This window comes from Berghia stephanieae, chromosome 2, assembly GCF_034508935.2.
Source record: "Berghia stephanieae isolate SIO BIC M18660-M18661 chromosome 2, UCSD_Bste_1.3, whole genome shotgun sequence".
Taxonomy (NCBI): domain Eukaryota; kingdom Metazoa; phylum Mollusca; class Gastropoda; order Nudibranchia; family Aeolidiidae; genus Berghia; species Berghia stephanieae.
In genome coordinates this window covers 74579912-74594911 of record NC_088361.1, presented here as the reverse complement: position 1 = coordinate 74594911, position 15000 = coordinate 74579912, and the positions used below count along the sequence as shown (strand labels likewise).

Genomic DNA, 15000 nt, shown 5'->3' with positions numbered 1-15000 from the left:
ATGTAAACAAACACATGGCATTGTGTGGACATCGATCACGTTTCACGCCTTGTGATGCAGACATCGAGTTCTTGGTCAATTAGCCCGTCGTGTCAGGTAATCTTTTAATGTCAGTTAACAAGCATTGCACGTCTGGCGTAATCGGGGTCAGAGGGACAGTGGACTTGTGTTGACAGGAAAACATTTTTCACGCGTGATAAGATATTAACGTGCTGAACTGGTTCAATGTGAAACCCATTTTCATTACCTTTTTAAATTGTATAATTTAGATATTTTTCTCAAATCAAGATGGAATCAAGATATAGCGATTAAGCGGGGAAGGGGTGCGATTAAGAGGAGCTATTATCTAGAAAAAATTCAGTTCTTTGGGAATGTGTAGCGTATAAGTGGAGTGTGCGATTAATTAAGCGGAGTGAACTGTATTTATTTATATCATTGATATGTAGAGGGAGATAAATTTATATATGACATACAAACTGTTGTGTTTGTGTGTGTGTGTGTTATGGGGGGGGGGGGGGTTGCTTTCTTTTACAACATTGATTTACCGTCGTAGCCAATCATGGCATGTGAAATTGAAATTAGAATGAATAGCAAAGTGCTAAGAATAAGCTGAGCAGTGTCCGTTATAGTGATGGGGTGTGTGGTGGCTGTGTGTGTCTGCATATGTATCATTTTGTAAGTATACACATGCAGTGCAGATAGATACATACGATATATACATATGCAACTGTCAATGCCATAGTAAACCATCAATGGTCGAAATCTCCTGGCGCATTAAAAAAAAAACCCCATTAATTAATTAAATAAAAAAAAAATGTTAGCTGGGTGAAATTAGTTCATGGAAATCAAGTTCGAGGAAGGAATGGAATGATAACAAAGAATAATAAGGAAAAAAATTGGAACACTTGAATGAGTTTGAGGAATCCGTGTTAGAGGAAACCGTGCTGGAGTGTACGTTGTCATTTTTTGTTGCAGATGTGCTAGAATTGTGTAGAATCAATGATACTCGCAATGAACGCCAGCTGTCAATTTAGGATAGAGTATTACAACCTAGCAGATTTTCTTAGTATTAATTTGAGTTAACGGGTGATAAAATTGGGCTGAAGTTTAATAAAGTTTTGAAAGTTACTCGTATATCAGTCAGTAAAAATTAGTTTTATAATTATTAGATTTCTCAGTAAAAAAAATGTATGTTGATTCCCATATACAAAAATAAAGATGTTCAAGAATGTGGCAACTATAGGGGTATCAGATAATGAGCCATACAATGAAGATATGGGAAAGAGTAATCGATTAGAGGATTAGAAAAAATGTAGACATAAATGAAGAACAGTTTGGATTTGTTGCTGGTAAAAGTACAATGGATGCTACATTTGCTCTAAAAGTGACCGCAGAGAAGTATAGTGAAAAGCAAAGAGAATTACATTGTGTTCATTGACCTGGAGATAGCATATGATAGGGTACCAAGAGAAGAAATGTGGTACTGTCTAATAGCAAAGGGGGTAACAGAGAAATATATCAAAGTTATCCAAGGTATGTACAAAGGAAACAAAACAGTGGTAAGGATAGCTGTTGGCTCAAGTGATCCATTTAATGTTAGAGTTGGATTACACATGTCTGCTCTCAGCCCACTGCTGTTTGCAATAGTAATGGATGTTCTAAGAGAACCCATTCAGCGAGAGGCACCATGGTACATGATGTATGCGGATGACACAGTACTTTGAATGATTCAAAAGGAAAAGGAACTGGAGGGTTGGAGACACGTGTTGGAAAGGAGGGGATTAAGGGTAGGCAGATCGAAGACAGATTATTTGTGCATGGGATAACAAAGAGCAGGACCACCAATAAATATATAAGAGGATGTGCCAGAGACAAACCAATTCAAATACTTAGAAACAACTGTACAAGGAGATGGGGGCAATGAGATGACGGTTAAGAAGAGGATACAGGCAGGCTGGAATAATTGGAGGAACACCAGATTTACTCTCACAGACGAGGCAATAAATGATAAAGAGTAGACTGAGAAAAGGCATGCCTCAACCTTCGCAAACCAGAGGGAAATTACATTTCATTGGATAGAGTGATGCTCGGAATCTTTCTTTAGTTGTTTCATTTCTCCTTTCCATCATCCTAGTCATCAGACTGTGCTGGTTGATGTGTCCAGTATTTCTTGGATGTTGTTGTAGTTGTTGTTGTTGTTGTTATTGTTGAACACATATTTGTTCAGACACTGTCTCATAATTGATGAATTTTTTCTTTTGACCAGTCTACATAAATTAATGTAATCCTCTTTGGCATAAACACAAGCTATTTCTCAAACTTTTGCAATCAAAATTATATTGAAAGGGCGTTATCTTCACTTTTGTTTGTATTCACCAGTTAAGTGTATTGATAGTTATAAAATGTAGATGTCTGATAGTTAATAATTGCCATTCGTTTTGCCATTCGTTGCTTCATATTCAAATACTGCACGTATATCGTTTAAGCTTCAATTAACCGAACACTCCAGTTTAACGAATTCCTTCAATGGATATGCGGAAAATTCATAATTTTGATAATGTAAATCTTCTATGAATTCCGATCCTCACCTGTTATCGATTTTAAAATAGCTGTAATAAACGAAATCCTTTCCTATTGTTTTAAATCTTATGAAAAAATATTTTTCTATTAAGACAAATTGATTCAGAGGTTCATACAAATTTTTGTAGCTATGCTTTGGAGGGCAGCTGAGAAAACGAAGAAAAACTCGCGCCACTTATTAAAAATCTGGCTATAATAAATTGATACTAATTAAGAGGGTTATTAGATAGGATGGCCTGGGATAGGAAAAAAAAAATATTATTAATAATAACAAAAATGATAAAAAAATAATACTGGTAATAATAATAATAATAATAATAATAATAATAATAATAATGATAATGATAATGATAATGATAATGATAATAATAATAATAATAATATAATAATAATAATACGAGGGCTCTTTCATAATTAACCGAAAAATGCCTGTAAAATCCGCTTTTTTTATGCTATCAACAAAATTCTTGCACGTGTTCATACCTTGACTCGTCCTTCATTTCTCTACGTAACAGCCAAGTCTGTCGACACACTTCTGCCAACGCCGCACCATGGAATAGATACCCTCTCGGAAGAAATTTCCGTCAAGGTTTTGTAGCCATTTCCGCACATGGTCAACAAGCTCTTCATTGACATCAAAGCGCTTTCCTGCCAGCTCATGTTTCAGTGGCCCAAAGAGGTGATAATCAGATGGTGCGAGGTCTGAACTGTGTGGTTGGTGTGGCAAAATCTCCCATCCATATTTCTCTAGCCAACCTTGCGTCACTCGTGCTGTGTGGGGTGTAGCGTTGTCGTGTTGCAAAATGATCCCGTTGGTCAACTACCCTGGGCGCTTTCTGCGAATGGCCTCCCTAAGCTTGTCAAGAGTTTGGCAGTACCTTGCAGCATTGATTGTTTCTCCAGGTTTCGAACAGAATAACACCACGACTGCCCCAGAAAACAGTTCCCATTATTTTCTTTGCTGACCGCATGACTTTGAATTTCTTCGCGACAGGTGAGGATGGATGTTTCCATGTCATCGAATCTTGCTTTGTTTCCGGGGTGCAATGGTGCAACCAAGTCTCATCACCGGTGACTATGCTGTCAAGAAAAGTCACATCGTACCCTAGAAAGTCTCCGCCGGCTTTGGCAGTATGCCCGTGAACCCTGCGTGAGCTCTTGCTTCTTCTCAAAAGTTCCCTGCAGATGTCCAATCTTTGTTCTTTATGATTGTCTGTCAATTGCTTAGGAACCCATCTTGCGCTGACTTTTCTGTAGCCAAGTTCATCAAATACAATTCTATGGGCAGAAGTTTCCGAAATTTCAAGACTGCTTGCGATTTCAAGAAGTTTCAACCTCCTGTCTTGACGAATAAGCTCATCAACTCGCTTCACATTGTCTTCTGACGTCGCAGTTATCGAACGCCCTCTCCCTTCCCTGTCTGTCAAGTCGGAATGGCCGGCTTCAAACAAATTACACCAGTGATAGACTTGTGTACGGCTTATAACATGCTCACCATATACACTCTGAAGTTCTTTATGAATTTCGGTAGGATTCAGACTTTTGGCGTTCAAAAAACGTATGACAGCTCTGATTTCCTCCTTTGACCAAGTTTCAAGGTGGGCCGCCATCTTTAAAATCGTCTAGAAATTCATTGTGCAAAATGATGCACTTCATAATTTCTATGAATATCCGTAAGGAAATAAGGAATATCATGTCGTTTACAGAATCAAAAAATCTCCTCTGGTTGCTGAGCAATGGGCATTTTTCGGTTATTTCTGAAAGAGCCCTCGTAATAATAATAATAATAATAATAATAATAATAATAATAATAATGATGATGATGATGATGATGATAATAATAATAACAATGGTATATATATATATATATATATATATATATATATATATATATATATATATATATATATATATATATATATATATTATGGTCGAACTTGTATAGAGGAGAATGAACCTGGGATTCATGGAAGTGCACACCAGTGGGTAGTGAACCTGGGACTATGGGAGATGGATGCCAGTGGGAAACGACGAATGACTACAGGATTTGGGTACCAGAAGAGAATGAACCTAAGACTTTTTCTTTTTTACGAAACCCACCGAAACCCATAGTTTCAGGTTCACTCTCCACTGGTGTACACTTTCCTGAGTCTCTGGCTAACTCCCCATGCTGCCTAGTTCCCATAACTTTCTTGGGTTTTGGCGGGTAACCCCCCACCCCCGGTATTTCTTTTTTATGAAACCCACCAAAACCCATTGTGCCAGGTTCACTCCCCACTGATGTACACTATATCAAATGTCAGGTTTCTGGTCGACAAAAATACAATAAACCTTCAATATATACATAGCTCCATGTGTGCTTGTCATTATATTACCTAATGTTTTTTTTTGCAGATAGGTATATTTCTATACTTCTTCTTCTTCTTCGTTCCCGAATATTTCTATACATATATGTCATATATTAGAGTGCTTTATTACATCATCTATTGAGCTTGTCAATAATTGTTTTACCAACAATGAATGTCTCTCTGTCCTTTGTGGTATACACTTTTTTTTTGGTTTCATAACAATTAAAATGACAATAGTGATATGATAATGAAATTAAAGACACCAAGAAGGAAGAGAATGAGTTTATGTCATTTCAAAAAGGAATCTTGTCAATCTTTCGTAATGATGGCAATTGTAGGTTTGTCTGTTATAATAATATTAACAAAACTACGAAATGTGATTGTTAATTTAAAAGTTAAAAAAATATTTCTTCCATTTCGCCATATTTAGATCTTCAGTTCTTCTCACGAGGTCAAGTATCAAGATGGAAAACTGCAATGTCGCTTTGTCTTGCCAGAGGCCTTCGATGTATACCAAGTGGTCCAGAACAAAAAGATTGCTGAAACAACAAATACGAGGTGGAATCTAAAGAAAGATTATTATTTGATGATGGCTTGGGGAGACGCTATGCCTGGTAATAATCTGATACCATTATAGTTGTAAAGCATTTTGTTTACGTTTAGTGAAGATTGCGCTCATGGTATTATTATTATTATTATTATTATTATTATTATTATTATTATTATTATTATTATTATTATTATTATTATTATTATTATTATTATTGTTTTTCACCGACTAACTTAAGGCCTTTCCCTTCCTAATCATCTGATCGGGACGTCTCAGCTGCCTCTTTAATCATTTGTGTCAATTCCTTCCATGGTTCAGGATCTTTTGCTGTGGATGCTGATACTAATTTCATAATATTTTCCTTTGATTTTATTTCTTCATTATTTTAGAGACGTTTTATAGCAATGACTATCCCGCACAAATCTTTGGGCCTCTTTTTCGCTCACAAGTGCCCGAATTCGCGTCAAAATATGGGACGAAGCCGTTTCGTATATACTATTTTAAAAAATTAATTACGACGCTGTTTATCGATGAATATGACTGAAAGTTGGCACACAGTTAGAAAAAAGGTCATTTTAGATTATGTCAAGCGACAAAACTCGTGCGATTACCAGAAGACCGTTAAAAATAGATTTATACACTTTGGAGTAAAATATTTCTAAAACTACCGGGCGTGGAGGTTTTGTCGCTGACAAGGTAATACATGAACATTTCTTCTTTTTGGTTGTAAAATTTCATATGAATATGATGAGTACTTTTCCCGTATTTTACAAAACACCATCCTAATTTGCTCTTCAAGTTTCAATCTTTTAATCCATTTATTACGCAAGATACAACCAAAGGTCGAAAAAAAAATGCCATAAAAGCGTCCCATATTTTCGCGTTTTTTTCCTCTTTGCGAGTCATCCAAATAAATGACACCTTTGAAACTGCACAACTTGTTTATTTATGAATGGATTATCAAAATTCAAAAACATTTTTACTCAGTGGAGATAGGGCTTTGATTTTAGACAAAAAATTTCCTCAAAAAGAGAAAAAAACCTTTTTCATAGTCATTGCTACGTTTTCGGTCTCTATTCAGGGCAGTGTGAATTTATGGCTTTATTAGTTGGTATATTTTCATCTCTTCTGAGTATATGCCCAAAAAAGCCACCATCTTGCCTCCAGGATTTGAATAGATAAGAGTCTTTCATTGCATTTTTCATACAGTGTTTTATTGCTTATTTTTGTGGGGTATCATATATTCAGGACTCTTTTAAGTTGTTTTCTATGGAATCTGTCCAATCTTTGATCTTCGGTTCTGGTCAGGGCCCATGTTCCGCAGTTATATATAAGCACAGATTTTACAAGGATTGTCTATAATTTAATTTAATTTTTGATATTTATTTTATCTTTTCTAAACGTTTTATGTAATAATTTATTTAGTGCAACTTTTTCTTTTTTCTACGTCTTCCTTGTCTCCTATTAGTGATCCTACTTTTTTCATGGCTCTCCATCCATCTTTCATCCTTGACAGTAATATTACATCTGTTTTGTCAGAATTAAAGTACAGTTGGTGTTTTTATAAAGCTTTTTGGATTTTTACACTGACTTGTTTGAGGCCAATAAAATCGATGCCATATGCATATGCCGTTTCCACAGGGAGTTTGTTTTCAAAACATAATTGAGCTGAAGGTAATGATTTACGTACATCTTTTAAAGCATTTTCTAGAAAAATGATAAAGAAAACAGGGCTCATACTTTCTCCTTGTTTCTCCTTTATTGCCAAGGAATGCTTTATCCGCCGAGGCACCGATTATTTTGGTCGTTATCCAGGTTTCACTTTTTAGAAATCAGGTTAATCCATCTTCCAGAACTATTCCTTTCATAATCTTTAACAAGGTTTGGCGATTATTAGTATCGAAGGTGGCAGACATATCTATTCCAATTATAACTATTTCTATTTTTTCTAACAAGCCATTTGTGGGTCCAAACTACATCTGCAGTACTTATCTCCATCCTGAATCCACTTTGATTATGTGACAAATAATTTTCAACAAGCGGTCTAATTCTATTCAGTGTGATCAGGGATGCAATTTTCTAATTATATTAAGCGATGCAATTGTTCTCAAATTCTTTGGAGGTCCTTTCGGTTTTCCTGGCTTTTGTATTGATATCAACTCCACTTTATTAATATGCAGGTTTTGGTGATATTCGAACGTTTGATTGAAGATGTCCACTATATGTTCAGGGCATACCCCATCTTCGCCCGATGCTTTGTTGTCTTTTAGACTTTTAAGAGCATTTCTTACTTCTCTTGGTGTGATAGGTTTAAATAATGATCGTGGATCTACCTCAAATGTGCTAACAAGTCGGGTTTTGTTGTCTTGAAATTTTGTTTTATAAAATTGAAAAAGAACATTTGAAATGTTATTGGGGTTAATAATTAATTTTTCCTGTGCCATCCTCTATCTTTGGGTTTTCAAATGGTCTTTGATTTATTAGCCTCACAGCTTTGCACATTGCTTGATCATAGTTGCATATACTAATATTATTAACTTATTTGTCCAACTCTTCATTCCTTATTTCGGTTACTCTATCTTATACAGTGTAATATTTTGTTTCATTCGTATTTTAGTTTCTGTCTTTTTCCTTCCTTTATTGAGTTTTGTATTATTATTCACAAATCTTTTTGCTGGTGAGTTAATTGAGCTAAGATAGTGTCATATGTACGGCCTTGTTTGGTTGTGGTTGTCCTGGCACTTTGAATTGCAGTATTTATTACTGCATTCCGTACACCTGAACATGTTTCATTTGGTGTGTTGTTATTGTTCGTTAAATGGTCTAGTTCAGTATTAAGTTATCGCATTTCGTTGAGATTACTGTAACAACTTTTTATTTCTTCTGGGAATTTTTCTGCTCTTTCCGTTGTTGGTGGGTAAACATTGATGATGGAATTGGTGTTTGTTTGTTTTTACATTGGTGTTTGTTGTTTGGGTTATGTGATATTTCCCCTTGTAGTTGTAACATACAAATACTGTTAGATACCTTACAACATTAATGATTGAATGCTTCCATTTTTCATTAATAAAGAAACCACATCTGTAGAATCGAGAGTTAGAAGGAAAACAAATAAGTCGACCATTACCCACAATTCGATCGATGCCATTTTCTATTTTTTTTATTTGTAAACAAGTAATATCCAATTTATAAATTGAGACATCCTTGGCCAATTGATCAATTCTAACTTTACTAATAAGTGTTCTTACTTTTGATTTTCAAATGTTAAAATAAATTGTCATCCTACAAAAGCATTTGAAAAGAGTGACAAATGACTATTCACTGAGTGAAGGCTCAGTACAAACAGGTTTCAGCCATGTTGACCGGAAATAATAATAATAATAATAATGACCTCTGGATAACAATACCCCTGAATAGTTTTAGAGAGAGAGAGTAGGCATATAGACATTTTTTAGGATGATAATTTTTTATTCACAAAATCTGATTATCACCATGTTTTGGAGAGAGTATATTGACACCCATCAACAACTTTTTTTCCACAAACAGATTATGGTGGATTTTTAGTATGATAATCTGCATAATATCTACGAATGAATACATTATTTATTGTCTGGAAAAATACATATTATGCATTCATCTTTTATACAAAACAACAACTAATAACAATGACAACAAAATTTAAAATTAAAATTTTGAAAAAATAATGAGGTATATTTTCTTAATAAAATATCATATAAATTCAGTAAGCCCAGCTTTTCACCGACATAAGAATTAAAAAAAGAATACTTTACACATTATTTTTAATACTATATATTATTAATAAAATTTGACATTTCTCACTGTTTCATTAAAAAATGAATATCAAATAAATACTTGCGGGAACAGAAACAGATCTGAACTAGTCTGAGAATCTGACACCTTTTTTAAAATATGAGTATGAGTCTCACAAACCTTTTCAAATTTGTCTCTGTTTTCATGTGCTATGACAGATTATTCCACGAAACTGCAGCAGCATAACGACGGACTATTTACCTAAATGGGCTGATTTGATGTTTGGGACATTTACAATACTAGTAAAAAGCCCGCAATTTCGCGGGGAAAGAACTATTTTCATTCGATATTGCCAGAATCATTTTCTTGATTAGCTTGATTACGATTAGATGCACATTTTAATCGATGTGCTTGTCGTCGCTGCCATGCTTTATTCGGCATGATTTTATTTTTTCAGTCAGTAGATATCAATATCAATAAGTCGCAAGTCTTTACCACGCTTTACTTGGGAGTGCTTTGCACTACCTTCAATACTTCACAAATTAAAATGGTGGCCGAGAATCAAAACAATGGTCAAATTAGGAAATTTTAAACTTTCATAAATCTATCAAGGTTTGTTCTAGAGTTTTTAAAACGCTTTTATATGATGACAAATTGAATAAATAAACACCTGACAAAAGATCAACGGTGACAATACAAATTGAATGAATACTGGGGATGTAGGAGCTTTCGCAATGTCTCCCCTTTACTTATCTGAGGTCAAATGAAAATCTGAAGCGGACGCGAAAAATATCAAGTCCCCGAATCTGTCTACTTTTGGTTTGTTCGGGCTAGAAGCTAGACATAACCAATTGACAGTTTGCCGAAACGTTTAACTAAATATTTCCCAGGGCAATAATTATCACATCGATGGCATAAAAACGACAGTTATATCAGCAGTAATATTAGTTGTTGTTAATCGGTGAAACTTGTTTAAAATTTCTGTAAATCAGAATACCGTCATGTGATCAAGTGAATTATAACACTATGAATGCGACGATTTGCTGAAAAATGCCAATCTGACAGTTCCTAGCAAACACACCCCCCTCCCCCCCCCCCCCTTGCTCAGGAATTTCTCTACTTGATGGACACCCCCCCCCCCCCCCCCTTTTTTTTTTTTTTTCTTCCATGCAACCACATTCCAAAAAACACACACACACACATGTATAGATAGTATACGCTTGGCTAAGGAGCTTATAACATTGCCATCCGGAAGCATAACGGACCAACACACAAAACTGTGTGTATCCATGAACGTGTATAGTCAGGTTAATACAGTTCAGTGAGCAATACTCATAAACGCGGATGGCAAAAAACAATAACAAAGACCTGAGTGACGTCATCTTCGAACTATCTATACACCACACACACACACACACACACACATACACACACGCACACATATAAACATACACGCAATGAGAACACACTACACTACATAACAACACTGATCACCGCTAAATCAACACAACGGAAGTAAGGACTCTACTGGACAGATAGAGTTGAGGGTGTGGCCATGAGATGTTAGTGTCTTCGGTAAATTTATGATATCTGTTTGACTTAACGAACTTTCAAACTGACTTTAAACTATAAAAGGAAATCAAGTTATCTGTTTATCTATCTGTAAAAAATACATTTCTATTTTTCAAATCTTTCAGTAGAGTTGTACGCCGTATCAATTTTTTATTATGGCTCAAATAAGCACAATGTTCTCCACAAGGCTATATTTTTTAAAGAAAGGATTGGTGTGCCTAAAATCATATTTTCTTTCTTTGAAAGTTACAAGATTTTCTAGACATTTTGGGGATAATTCATAAAGATTATGAATGTTTCTGTTGCCATAATTTGCATTCGATTGGTTTCAAGGAGAACTTAAACTTTTGTTAATTTCTCTTCATAAGTGCCGGTATAGTCACTGTAGATGAATCTGAGAGCAAGTTCTTGTATTTTTTCCATTTTCTTAGTATTTGCTCTTGAGCAGAAGTGCCAAATAAGTGGACAAAAGTTAAAATTTGATAATATAAATGTAAGGAAATTTTTTAGTTTATTTAGTTTGGAGAGATGTCTTCCTATTCTTTTTAACACGTTTAGTTTTTGAGAGTCCTTCCTGCATATTTCCTTGATGTGAAAGGTAAATTTTAGTTTGTAGTCAATATCAATTCCAAGTAACTTTACCGTGTCTTCACATGGTATCGTTACTGAATCAATAATATATTATGGGCACTTATTCTGCGTTCTTTTGCCTACAACTAGAACCTGGAACTTGTCTGGATTGGTCTTCATGCAATTTATATGGAACCAATTAGTAAGGATCTGGCTCTCCTAGTCAAGAACATCAATAAGAGTATCAAAATCTTTATGGCAGTAGGATAGTGTATTATTGTCGGTATAAGTATACAGTACTGAATCTTTTATAAAAATATATTAAAACGCTATAGACCTAGAATTCATCCCCGTGGCACCCCCTTTGAAACTTCTTCCCACTGACTCTGAACTTCTCCAATTTTAACCTGTTGTTTTATTTTTGACCAATAACTTGTAGATTTTTGTGCCACCCCATTGCTAATTTGCTAATTAATATGTCATGTGGCAAACAATCAAATGGTTTGGATAAATCCATCAGGTTGCCGCCACATATTGTTTATTGTCCAACGCCTTTTTCCAGTCCCCAATTAGTTTCAAAAGTATTGTCTGACACCCATGTTTCTTCCCGGTAATCCTATTTTTTGCTGAAATCTAATGGACTAAGTGTAGGAGTTGCAGCTTATGGCATGATTGCATATAAGTTATACTTTAGTGGAGGAGTTCGTACATTGTCCTAAGTGGAGGCCACAGGGTCAAGCTAACTTTCTTGCGACTATGTGGTCTTGTGGTATGACACTGGCTTTCGGATCAGAAGGTCCTGAGTACGAGCCTCGCTCAGCGCATAGTTGAGTCCTTGGAAAAGGCTCTTTACTCACATTCTCTCACCTTACTCAGGTGTAAAATGAGTACCTGACCATTAACAGTGTTGTCTTTGTCTGAATAAAATTGTAATATCGCCTAACAGGCATCGTGTTTTGTTCTACTTGTTACGTGTTGCTGTTGGTCAGGGATCCTTTGTAAAGCACTTTGAGCATGTTTAGTGGATATTACACAATATACAAGCTCAAGTAAAGCTACCTTTCCAGGCATGGCGAGCGAGAAGCCTGAGCAATTGCATGCATTAAAAAGGCTGTTTTATAATAATTCATAATAAATTGGAATCATGATACATGTTTCTGATTACTACATAGTATGTTAATACTTGTTTTCCCATTATTGAGATGTAATTTTTATGTTGCTGTGGTATCATTATAATAAATGAGCATTATGTTAAATGATCTCTATTTTTATGGCATTTACAAGTATATATATACCCCTAAAAAACAGGAAATTACCAGCAATCCAAACCCACACTCTATAATGTTTTGGCACGTAATAGACATAACTATATTTGTTAATAGTTGTTACTCACCCTGAAAGTTTCGTGATTTTTACCACCAAATAACCTTAGAAACATTTGTATTTCATTAGCTCTTGGTCAGTTGAGTTGCTATTTGTCACCATCCCCTGTTGTGATAATAATTTATTCAGACGATGATAGTCGTAGTACAATATTAACTCTCCCCAATGACCAGTAGCACTGGTTCTTATAACAATTTTATTTTGTACTTGTAGTGTTGAACAGGTACCAATGATGAATAGTAAGCTTGCACTTACGGTTATGTATATTATTATTATAGTAGTAGAATGTAAAGTACTCTGTTCAGTTGTATTATGCACAAGTTAAGTAATAGTACTAAATATACACCATTTTGTTATCTGATGACAAGAGATTCCATTACTTTCCTCTGTCTGACATGAAGAATGTTTATTTGTAAACAGTAGAGACTTGGACTTGGAGAAGAGGGGAATCCAGAAGTTTTCATTTTCCTTTTCTCATGTCACATGCCAGCTGCTAGAGTTTATGAATACTTGAATGAATAAACTCCCCACCCTGCTCCCCCATTTATTCTAATCCAAACCTGATATTGTTTTATGAAGGGAAGGCAGTGATACTCAAAAATATGCTGCTTTGGTATTATTGTATTTTTTGTAATAATGTCTGTATGTCTTCATTGTAATTGACACTGTTGTCTTTGATGCCTATGATGACGTATATGAGGTAGGATTTGTGTGTGACAGGTCGCTGTGTACCATTGAATATAATATATATAATCTTTTGCAATACAATAGGTTGGTCTTTCGTTTACTTGAAACAGTCTGTTGTGGATTTGCACAGAGTTTCTCATGATAAAGTTAGTGTGGGTTTGTTCTTCTAATTTACTCAAAGGCTCACTGTATCCTTTCCTGTATGACTGAGATAGAGTAATATTTATTTTGTGTGTGTTGTAAATGACGTTGAGGGTGAATATATACATAATTAAGAGTGTTTGATGTAAATGATGTTGATGATCCAGATACATCGGCAGGAGTGTGTGATGTAAATGATGTTGAGGGTGCAGATATATCGTGATGAGTGTCTATTGTAAATGCTGGCAGGGCAAACCTGCTCGATATAGAAACTGAATTCCTCCCAGTTAGCCTTCCTGAAGTTCCATCTGCAGAGTGGAAGAGACTACACCCTCGGTATTGTCACCCCCGCTGTGACAAGAACCTGCCTGTGCTGGCTATTCCTGAAGGTACCCTTGATTGTAGGATCATACACTAGGTGTAGATCGTTACAGTTCATCCATGAGTGGAGTTGTCTACCTGCCTCGTTGCAGTCTCTGTAGCGCCATTCGTGATGGTGGCTACTAAAGTTTTCCAGACAGATGGAAGGATGGCTAATCACCGGTACCGGTGGTGTAGTCCAAGTCTCTCTAGGTGTTTTGTAGATGTTATGCAAACACAGCCCACCTACCTGTACGGAAATTCTATTCACCCCATTGCTGTCCATTGCACTCTCAATGACCCTTACCTTCGATGGCTCTTTAGCGTAAATGCTAACCCCTCCCTTGAGCCTCGAAGTGTCCTCTCACTGGACCACTGTATAGCCTGGGATCTGGAATCGAGAAGATTGCATGCCTGGATAAAGATGGGTCTCCTGTAATAGGATGATATCAAGGCTATGGGCAGCCAGTAGCTTTGACAAAAGCTCATTTTTTTCCATAATCTGGCTCTTGATATTGAGGGATAATATATGCGTCAGGCCGCTAACCCAGGTATCGCATTTTCCAGCCAAAGCTTTGTTGGGACGTTCACTTATTTCTCCACTGTGCCGACAACCCTGGTGACACAAACGTGGTAGTATTTGGCTAGGCGGCCGACTGCTTCGCCATTGACAACCTGTTTTTTGGATATAATCATTTAGAACATAGTAGTGTGGAGCCCGGGATGGCCGAGGCCATTAGTTACATATCGGGTGTGCTGCTCAAGTGGCTCGCTATAGGCTTGACACCTGGGATGGTCTCGTGACGGTCAACCAGGATTTATTCCTTTGCCACCGATATGCCTCAAGTTCCCCCACCACGTCAAGGTTGGAGATACCAAAGGAGCCCACTTCTAAAAACCTCGCTTTACACCATGCATTTTAAACAATAAATATGAACATTTCCATAACTCATAAATTCTTCAGAACGATCCAACAGATAGGGGTATGATTTATCTCCAAAATGTAAAATTCTTAGACATTAATGTAACATTAACAAA

General features: G+C 35.9%; 1 protein-coding gene across 4 annotated transcripts in view; it reads left to right on the top strand.

Annotated features, from left to right (window-relative positions):
• The window catches only part of LOC144965524 (putative ferric-chelate reductase 1 homolog), a 93231-nt gene that overhangs the window by 62259 nt on the left and 15972 nt on the right, over positions 1-15000 (top strand). For all 4 annotated transcript variants that reach the window (XM_078900934.1, XM_078900933.1, XM_078900935.1 and 1 more), the window contains exon 9: positions 5359-5542. In XM_078900934.1, the coding sequence (XP_078757060.1) occupies positions 5359-5542 (184 nt within the window). The remainder of the gene's footprint in view (positions 1-5358; positions 5543-15000) is intronic.